The 10,754-nt window shown below is 39.6% G+C and overlaps 1 protein-coding gene across 4 annotated transcripts in view; it reads right to left on the bottom strand.

The window, feature by feature from the left end:
* Nucleotides 1–223: 223 nt before the first annotated feature.
* Nucleotides 224–10,754, bottom strand: part of ssh1a (slingshot protein phosphatase 1a) — a 60,712-nt gene continuing 50,181 nt past the window's right edge. For all 4 annotated transcript variants that reach the window (XM_051659108.1, XM_051659113.1, XM_051659110.1 and 1 more), the window contains 5 exons: nucleotides 8,823–8,869; nucleotides 8,369–8,515; nucleotides 7,952–8,152; nucleotides 6,441–7,134; nucleotides 224–5,622 (listed from right to left, as the gene is read on the bottom strand). In XM_051659108.1, coding sequence (XP_051515068.1) covers nucleotides 4,546–5,622; nucleotides 6,441–7,134; nucleotides 7,952–8,152; nucleotides 8,369–8,515; nucleotides 8,823–8,869 — 2,166 coding nt within the window. In that variant the 3' untranslated portion in view covers nucleotides 224–4,545. The remainder of the gene's footprint in view (nucleotides 5,623–6,440; nucleotides 7,135–7,951; nucleotides 8,153–8,368; nucleotides 8,516–8,822; nucleotides 8,870–10,754) is intronic.

The raw sequence follows: 10,754 nt of genomic DNA, 5'->3' as shown, positions 1-10,754 counted from the left end.
GCCAACCTATGATGTCATAATACTAGAGAGCATTTAACCAATAGAAGCAGAGGAACAGACTCTTTGCAGGGACCAAAAGGCAATTCACATTTGCGCTTAATTGTTGCTTAAGACTTTAGAAATTTAAAAAAAGTTCAGACCAGCATAAAAACTAACAAGAAACTATATAGAATAAAATATTTAGCCTCTCAAGTAAATGTGACAAACAGGAAAACATTTATGAAAAAGGTTTATTACCATAATAAACACATACAGTACATCATTTCAACAAAATGTACAAAGTGCAATATGCATTGAAACTACAGCAAATCTGCAGTACAAAGGACACAATTACTGCATGTTTAAAAGCAATACAAGGGTGACATAACATGAAAGGGAAAGAGCATTCCTAATTTGTGATCACTGCAATTAAACAGCATTGCTTATTCACAAAAAGAGGCTCAACATCCAACAAGTGGAAAGTCTACAAATGGATGAATTAGGAACAACCAGTGTAACTTGATGAAATTCTCTCCAAGCCATTGTCACCATCTCTCCCAAGCGAGAATCTATGGCAGTTCCTAAAGCAATAGCATCGATAATGTGGCTATTTAATATTGATAATTAATGCAGAACTTTGGTCATCTCTTCTTACTTGAATAACATACAGTCCTTCCTCACTTCTTTGGAAAGGAAAATCACTCAAAACTTGGCAACCCTAATACCTTTCATCAGTTTGTGTTCTTTTGCCCTTGTTGCAAAAAGCCAAGGGAAATTTGCCAAATATCAATGGTATATTTCTATTTTCTCTACTACAACAATAAAATGTACTAGCAAGTGCAAAGGAAATGTCTGCCAGTTTTAAAATGTGCCCATTTATCCCATCAATCTCTCTCACTGCCTAACTGGCAACATTATTAGATGGGAGGCAGCACAGAACTATGCCTCTAGCGCTTTTAGATAAGGCACTTGATGTTGATGATACAAGACAATGCAGGAAACCAATAACATTCAATCTGTAATCTTTGACTCTAATTTGACCACAATATGGCATCAGACACAAAATGGTAAAGACTTTGGGGAAAGGGGGGTTTGGGGCACAGTTTACCACTTCACACAGTGTGTTTTGCCTTCCAAAATGGATGAAAGTAACAGTTTGTGACACAGAACGCCGTTCTGTTTAATAGCTTAGTTTTCTCCTGTCAGTTTAATATTCAGGCCCCAGAAGGAATATTAAATTAAATGAATGATACCCATTCAATCCAAAATGATCCATGCAAACCCGCAGGCAACCATGTACAGGATTGAGGAACTGATTCAAGTTGGCTAGTACCATGAACTCCCAGCAATCTGTTATATGACCCACATACATATAGTATTTACATACAGTATATTGTGGAGTGTGTGTAGAGGTGGAAAGTGTGTTTACTACAGTATGAGCCTGCTCATGTCTTTAACATTAAAGCGTGCACACGCACACACATACACACTCTCTGAAAGGGTTTCATATTCATAAATAGTTCACAGTAATGGTGTAGCCAATGTGCAAGGCACCACTCGCACACATTCAGCTTCGCATTATATTTGCTCAAACTTGACAGCATAGATAAATGTACAAAATCAGTTTTAAAAAATATTGTAAAAGTATGCTGCATAATAATAAACCTCAAGTACGTCAATGCAAGTTGTAATTGGCCAGCCGATTGGTAAATTAAGGCCCGTTGACAACAGAACATGAAAACAAATAGAAGTGTGTTGTTATCAGAGCTTTTGTGATCACATCAACTGGTATGGCAAGTGTCCTCCGATACAGATGGACTTACTTGTCAAGAACATGTCTGGGTCATATTTCACCCCAGAATCAAAAGACAAAAATAAGATTTTTCTAAAAGTAAAAACGAAACCTATATTTAGGACATTCATTTTTTTTTTTTTTTTTTGCATTGTGCAATCATTTTTCATAACAATTAAAGTAATATTCCGGGTTCAATACAAGTTAAGCCCAATCGACAGCGTTTGTACCCTAATGTTGATTACCACAAAAAAATTATTTGGACTCGTCCTTCCTTTTAAAAAAAAAAAAAAAAAGCCAACATCGAGGTTACAGTGAGGCACTTACAATGGAAGATAATAGGGCCAATTTTTGGAGGGTTAAAAGGCAGAAATGTGAATCGTATAATTTTATAAAAGGACTTGCATGAACTGTTCTGTTAAAACTCATGGATTATTTGAGCTGTACAGTTCGTTTAAATCGTCATTTTTACAGTCGTAATCAGGGTGTGTTGACATTACATCGTCATGGCAACAAAGTTGTAAAATTGGCTATAACTTTACACAGTAAAATAAGTAATTTTATCGACCTAAAATCATGTTAACACACATATTGTTTATGTCTTGTGGCTATACTTTTGAAACATTGAGTATTTTAACATTTACAAACTGGCCCCTTTCACTTTCATTATGTGTCTCACTGGAACCCAGATTTTGGCTTTTTTTATTTTTTTAAGAAATTTTTTAAGCACAATTCCCCCTTAATTCTCATTACTGTAATAACAAAAATAAATGTAAATTGTGTAGTATTTACACAGTATAGCAGTTTGTATTTGTTGTACTGGCTGTACGTTTATACTGATTTAAATAAAAATGATTTTGCTGAATTTTATTGACTGTAATACAGTCAAAAATACTGTATTACAGAAATGAGAAATGAGAATGGCAACTTGAGAATAATGAAAATCAAATTAACATGTTAATGGTCCTAAAAACAGGCTTTGTTTTTACATGCAGTATATTGTTTCTATTTTCGTTATTTGGGGGTTAAGCGTGATCTGGACATGTTTTTGTGAAATTTACCCATAGAGATACACCCTCACAGCTAAACTATTTCAATTGAATGAAAATCATGTCACATACTGTATTTGCCTTATAAGTCCCATGCTGTCTGTTCTTGGTTCAGCATTAGTGTGATCTTCAATTCTCCATCTGTAAAGATTTTGTTCAAAAAGGCCATTCCACTTTACCTTGGTTTCATTATGGAAAACTAACTGTGAGTACTAAGTAGTAACAGCCTCGCTCAGATCATTTCCTTTCATTCCAAGAATTTTCACTACTGTGTCAGGGAAAAGATTTTAAATATATAACAGTCTCTCTTTACCTTGGAAAGTAAATGATTTGTATCGCCTTTGGAAATATGGAGCGTCTCTTCTGCTAATGACACTAAAATAAAGGTCCCATTTTTATCAAACCCCTCAAAGCACACGTATGTGCTATTAGAGACTGTAACAGCAAAGGCAGTGACCCATATCTGCCCTAAACCCATTTGCTCTTTTTTCAAACTGAAATACAACAGGCCTCAATGACAGCAACACGGATAGTCACATTCTTCAAAACAGCAACTGCATCTGTGAGCGTTTCAGTGGAAAGAGAACAGCCACCTGCAAGTTGATCTCAGATTGAGTGCGTGCGGTGCTTGACTTTGCCCGATTGTGATTGATTGTCTTTCATATCACCCTTATCAAGTATTAGAAGAATGGAAGAATCTAAAACAAACTTTCTCTTGGTTATTCAGTTTGAATGACCCTCAACACACACTGCACTGTGTGTGAACACTGAAATGTAGCCAGTCATCATGTTTCACTATCAGCCTGGCTTAGGACCATTGTCTTGGGGGGTACAATGTTTTCCTGGGCCACGTGACGGTGGGGGTGGGGGGTTTGCACTAAACTCCTCTATAGTCCAGGGGCCCACCCATAGAAATGTTGTCTTTAAGCTTCAACCCCTGCCTGGTCTACAAACATTACTGTATTGGTATGAGGTATTGATTTGAAACCTGTGTGAAAAGCATCAGTGTTATATACATGATACCAGAGAAAAGTATGAATGAACAGAGGTTCCTTGTGCACATTCATAATGTCCATCAGCACACTGAGAACTTTCCTAATCATGGTTGAGAGTCCATTTCCTTTCACCGTACAGCCAGGAAGTGAGAGCTTGGCAGGGAGTAAGATTTTAAACCCTTTTCAAATTTGTGACCATGTCCGAAGGAATCTGTGACTTGTACTGGTCTCCAAATAAGTGATTTATGGTGCGATAAATGGGTGGACAGATGGAAACATTACACAATGGTCTATTTGGACTCTTTCAGTAATGGTCTCTTTTATGGTGAGTTCTTATTTTGCTTTCAAAACAGCAATAAGAGCTGTAAACCTCACAAACCGTTTGTCAGTCAGTGCAGTTGTCCAACATGAACATGGGATTCAAATGTGTAATACACATCCAATTAGGTTCCAATGCAATGAAAGCCTGTCCTGAAAATTTTGGATACCTATCTGTTAAATATATGTTTATATTCAAAACATAGAAGCAATTCAAAGCTACTCTCTCAAACCATTCTTTTGTAGGGCGCACTCTTTACCCAACTTGTAAAATCTGTTTCTCCCACAGCAAGAGCTTGGCTTGGCAAATGTTCCCAAGTGACTGAAATGTTTTAAAAAATATATAAATATATAAGTTCAGCTGAAATTGAAGCCAAAGGTATCGTTGCACTAAAAGCTTCCACTCTTGCTGTCAGCTCCTGGATTCTCCAGTTCCTTCTTCCATTTGGTTGAAGACCTCTATGTTGGTGGAGGTTGAGGAAGAGGGTGAGGCCCAAGGTCTGGCCCATTCTGGGCTGACTGAGCGCTCAGGTTCTGGGGAAAACGAGAGCATGAGAAGGGTTCCTGCATCAGAGGAGCACACCGAACACAAATCCTCAGATGAGAAGGTAAGGCTGCCCAGTTTGGCAAGAGAGTTGGAACGCTTGAGTCGAGAAGGTACGGTTAGTCCTGCTAGTCGCATACGGGCTTCAATTTCCTGTGCACGTTGACGCACAAGGCCTGGTTTACCACGGACGCTGCGAAGGCTGTCGCTGCTGGAGCTGCGGGTGAGTGTGGAACCATGCGGGGACGAGACGGGCGTCAAGCCACCCGACCCTAGAACGGCCAGCAAGGCCTCGTTTGTCAATGGAACTGCAGCTTCAGTAGAGTAATCTATCCGTGTTCCAAAGGGCTTTTGGAATGGGTCAGCTGGATCATTGAAACTGTTTGTTGCATCATCAGCTGTGCTTGAATTAGCTCCCCGTTGCTCGTTTGCACGTGCACGCTCCTGAAAAAGACCAGAGAGTTTTTCCAAGCGCTCTGTACGACGGCGAACAAGGCCGGACCTTTGCAACTGGATTAGAGTCTCTTGTTGTTGTGGGGAGCAAGTGGCCTCATCCTTCTCCAAACCTTTGATCTTGCTTTCATTTCTTGGAAGAGCAGAGGAACCTTGTACATCAGTATCTCCATCCCCCTTGTCCTCCTGAAATGGTGTCCCATTGTCCTGGTGGAGATCGTCAAGGGATTTGCTTACTGGCTTTTCCTTACACCCCAAGGGCATTGCATTGGCATCAAGGCACAGATCAGTGGCAGGCTTACCACACTTGGCTGTCATGGACAAGTTGGCACAGGGTGGCGTTTGAATGGAGATACTGGGCACACTGTGAAGGGGTAAGGGGGCAAGACCTTGTCTGTTAGCCTCTAACAGAGCACTCTGGGTGGGCTTGGAAGTCAATGGCGAGCCACGAGGATGCCTGGGCTTAGCATACTGCTTCAGATGGGCACTTTCCTGAAAAAAAAAAAAAAAAAGAATAAAACATCTTTTAAAAAAATTAATGTATATTGAGTAAAATTCATAGCATGAGATAGGATACCTCTGTAATGCTTTTTACTTTTCTATTCAAGATTTTATTTCTAATCAAACTACAACTACTAAATGATACCTCAAACAGTGAGTGTGTATATATGCACACCAATACACTGATAACTTCCAAAAATCAGCTTATTCAAAAATCAGATAACGCAAGAAAACCATGTTAACGTGGTTTGAAATCATCGGTTTATTCTCTGCTTCTGACATCAAAATGTAAACAGGCATACACACAACACTTGGACACATTGGATAAGCCGGTAAGAACACCGGTAAAGGTGTTTACATGCAATGTAAAATCAGGGTAATAGGCACAAATCTACATTTGCCAGTTAGTTTTTGCTTAAACTGTTCATGAAGGAATGCTGTTTAAGGCATTTACATGACCTTACATGTTGTCAGATTATTAAACTTCATCGGTAAAAGTACTTGCATATAAACACGCTCGATGCGGAGTGATATGGTAGGGTTATTTATAGGCCCAAATGGAATCTGGGCACAGAGAACTGTGCAGAAAGCTCTGCAGAATTCAAATGCATTGTCAAGTTTGGTTATATGATAATGCTTTCAGCTACAAATTCATATTTTACCAAGTTTAAACCCATTCCACATAATTATACAGATTTCCTCCCAAAATCAGCTCAGAAAATGCCTGCAGATTCCGTCTGGGCCTAGTTATGTCCCAAAGTAAGCAGTTATGTTAAGTGAGAATACTTTGTAAGGCCGTGTGTACTCACAGTGAGAATTTTTTGTGTTCTGATGTGGTTGTTGTTGTTGGAATTTTTGTTGCACAGATGGTTCATGCTCGCTAGGTCAATCCCCTTTTCATTTGACTCTTCCTCATTTTCTTTTCTTCCTCCCCCATTCCCATCTCCAATCTTCATTCCCTCTGCTAATGCTGCCATCTCTTCTTGCTCTCTCTGAGCCTCCTCTTCATCCTCCTCCTCCACCGTGCTAAACTCCAACCGCAGACGTAGTTCCTCTAGAGGCTCTGCCCCTCGAGAACAGGTCTGGGCGGCCATGCCCTCTCCAGGAACACTAAAGTGAGATAAAGGAAGTCCCTCGAGCCCCTCAAATGTTTCATCATCAAGAAGTGCATCTTCCTCCACATCTGCAACCTCAATGTAAAGACGATCTACATCCCCCAAAGGTGGAGCATAAATCGGAGTGGATGGCTCGCTGTCGAGGGCGGAGTCAGACAGGCGGCGGAAGTAGTAGTGGTAGTTTTGTGGGTGGGCAGGGTCCAGGTCTAGGCTGATAGGATAGGAGTGCACAGCAGGCTCACAGCATACTGTGAATGTAGGGTTCGTGAGATTGGGGGTGATGTGATCCACAGCCTCTGCGTTTATACAACAAGAGGCAGCAGATTGCTGGCAGTCAAGGTGATCACACTCTGAATCAGGATGCCATAGACGGTTATGGCGCTGTTTACTTAAAACAAACAAAGAGACAGGATGGGTCATAAAACAACAAAAATCATCAATAGATTTAGATTTTTAAATGGCTGATACCAATATCTAGAGAGCATGGTGGCGATGGCCAATAATATACCGAAGTATTAGTATATCAGTATTATACGCATGTATATTTATGTTAATAATAGAAAATGAGATATAAATTATGACATCAAATTATGAAACTTAAATTAACACTTATTTTACACACTATTTACTCAAAATAAAAAAATAAAAAAGACTCTGAGGTACCACTTTATATTAGGTGTCTTTAACTACTATGTACTAAAAAATTTATTGTGTAACATATTGTTCTGCAAAATTCTCACAAGATTAACTTTTGCTGCTACTGATGTTGGGGTACGGGTAGGTTTAGGGTTTATATAAGGGTTAGGGTTTAGGGTAAGGGTTAGGGTAAGGTTTGGAGTAGGGGTAAGATTCACAGTGTAACTACAGATGTAATTAAATGTAGGTACTTTTAATGTAAGCACAATGCAACAACACATATATACATATATAACTAAAGACACCTAATATAAAGTGTGTCCAAAATTTAAAACAGAATTTTAATTAGTCATTGACAAGAGTGTAAGTAGATTTTGAAACTGACATAAGGGGGAAATACCCCTTCTGCTAATCAGTTAAACTGACACGGTTTCAGAATGGCCAAATATCATCCCATTAATTGGCCTAGCTGATATAAAAGTCAATCACTAAACACAACTAATAGCTAGAAATACATATACTAAAATATAATATACAAGCCAGAGGTATGACAAAAATCTCTCTCATACCTGGCATCCAATATGCCCTCATACTCTGCCAGCTGCCTCATGAAGCTGGCATTAGGACGTGTGATACTTCGCTTCTGTTTGACGAAGTTATAGGCCTTTTCCAGAGACCAGCCATATTCTTTCATGGCATAGGCAATTACTGTAGAAGCAGAGCGGCTAACACCCATCTTGCAGTGAACCAAGCATTTAGACTGATTTTTCCTGAAGAGTACAGAGCAAAACAGAACTGAGGGTGGAGATAAAAATATGGAATATACGTCAATTCATCCCTGAACACAAACACAATTCTGACAGAATTGCAACAGTGTGCCAAGTTACAATTCTTACATCTATAACTTGATAATGACTAACTCGCACAGAAAAAGCAGAGTATATTGCTTATTTATTTTGTGACAGAAGTCTGAAATGGCACCTTACTTTGCTTTGACAATGAAGTTGTAAGTATCATTCCAGTGGGCCAGTAAGTCTGTTGCCTCGTCGTCGTACACCCGGACATTGTGGTAGCAGAATGTTCCTGGAAAGAAGTTATCTATTTCCCTTGTAACATTTAAGATGTAGGCCACCCTAAAACAGCAATACATTAAATGAAAAGATTTCATAAATTACATCTGGAGAACAATGGAAAACCGTTTGCATGCAGGTTTTTTCGTATTCCTTACATCAGAGACTAAAAATAGACCCACTAGCACTGTTTCTTACTGTAAAATAAACTTTTGCTAAAATAGGAAAATATGGTGCCCTTTAAAATGAAATATGATACAGACTCACCCCAAACTTTCACATTTAACTAACATTAACCAATTTAAAGATGAGAGAAATGACACCATGAGAGAAAAACAAACAGTTGATGTTAGTAAAATGTAAAACTCACCCAGTTTCCTGAAGTTCCTCTAGATTCGAAGCATTCCATTCAGAACCCTGAAAGATGAATGATACAAAACACTGGCTGTTTTAGGAAATTCGGTGCCAAGTGGCCCACATACTGTATGAAACATACCTTCTGCTCTGCCACAGAACTAAAAAGCTTTACCTTAAACAAATTAAAACAAATTCACTGTAGTAACTGCATAATGGCTCACAATATTTTCAGAACTGAGTTTTGGATGGCCACACAATGTTCTCTGATTTAAACTGATTTATAACATTTTTTTAGTAAGAATACCACAGCACTTGCTCACTGCCACTGTGGCCATGAGTCCTAAACATTTTTCTAAACCTGCCCTATCTTCTGACCCATTTTTATCTCTATATCTCACAGAAATATCTGAAGGAATATACAAAGCAAAGAAATTCCTCTGTGCCAATAACAACAACAAATAAAAAGTACAAAATAGAGAGGTGGACTTTCTTGACTATCACCGTGCTTCCAAAATAATGATGTCTTGAAGGAACAGTTCACCCAATAATGAAAATTCTCTCATTTACTCACCCTCATGCCATCCTAGATGTGTATGACTTTCTTTCTTCTGCAGAACCACAAACAAAGATTTTTAGAAGAATATCTCAGCTCTGTAGGTCCATTCAATTGACTCCAGTGGTCTTCTAAAGTGATCCAATCGGTTTTGGGTGAGAACAGACCAAAATATAACTCCTTTTTTACTAAAAATCTTGACATCGGCAGTCTCGTTGGTGATCATGATTTAAAGCTCGATTACACTTCCTAGTGCCATCTAGCGCTCTGCACAAGCATGAAGCACTAGAAAGTGTAAATGGGCTTGAAATCGTGATTGTGCCTAGTGATGCAATGCAAGATGGACAGTGAAGGAGGTGTTATATGTTGGTCTGTTCTCACCTAATACCGATAAGATTGCTTCCGAAGACATGGCTTAAACCTCTGGAGTCTTATGGATTACTTTTATGCTGCCTTTGTGTTTTTTGGAGTTTCAAAGTTTTGATCACCATTCACTTGCATTGTGTGGACCAACAGAGCTGAGATATTCTTTTAAAAATCCAAATATTGGGAGTCACGTGACGCCATGCGAGGATTGGACGTGCGAATGGCGAGCTCTTCACACTTTGCTAGTTTTAATACTTTTAATGACATAAACCGGTGAGATTCAATCCACTCTGTTCCATAACTGTTCTAGGAGGATAATATGTCAAAGAATTCAAAATCCTCAGGCTCTGGAGACATTAAAAGACACTTACGTGCTCAAGCTGACGCCCCCGAGCAGGCCGCAGGCCTGGGAGTCAACTTAGTCAGGGAGGTGCAGGAAATGCGGCGAGAGATGCTGAACGTGTTGGCAGTGTTGACGAAGGTTGTTGCTGACTTGGAGGATCTTGCTGTGATACGTCGATCGATCAATGCCATGGAGGCAAAGTTCACTGATGTGGTTACAAGAGGGAGATGTTGAGAAACAGATCGATTACCTGGAGTCATCGGAGAGGAAATTATCTGCTAATCCGCTAGCGACCAAGGTGGATTTGGAGTGTGTCTGAGAGAAGTTGGAGGACATGGAGAACCGTAGCCGGCGGAATAACGTCCGCATCGTCGGAATCCCTGAGGGAGCAGAGGGACAGGATATGGTAAAATTCCTGGATGGGCTCTTTCCGAATCTGCTCGACATAGCAGGCCATAAGCTGGAAATCGAGCGAGCTCACAGGGTACCTGATCGACGATCCGTGGAGGGAGACAGGCCCCGAATTCTGGCCTAATTTTTTTAGATCATCCGATAAAAATCTTGTGTTGCGCGAGGCGAGGAGTAAAGGAAGGCTTTCTTGGAAGAACCACAGCATTTTCTTGTTCCAAACTTTGTGAATTTGACAAGAGAGAAACATGATTGATTCAAGGAATACAAGAAAC

This window comes from Myxocyprinus asiaticus, chromosome 3, assembly GCF_019703515.2.
Source record: "Myxocyprinus asiaticus isolate MX2 ecotype Aquarium Trade chromosome 3, UBuf_Myxa_2, whole genome shotgun sequence".
Lineage (NCBI taxonomy): Eukaryota > Metazoa > Chordata > Actinopteri > Cypriniformes > Catostomidae > Myxocyprinus > Myxocyprinus asiaticus.
Note: the sequence above shows the minus strand (reverse complement) of the source record. Positions and strands in the feature narration are given on the sequence as shown.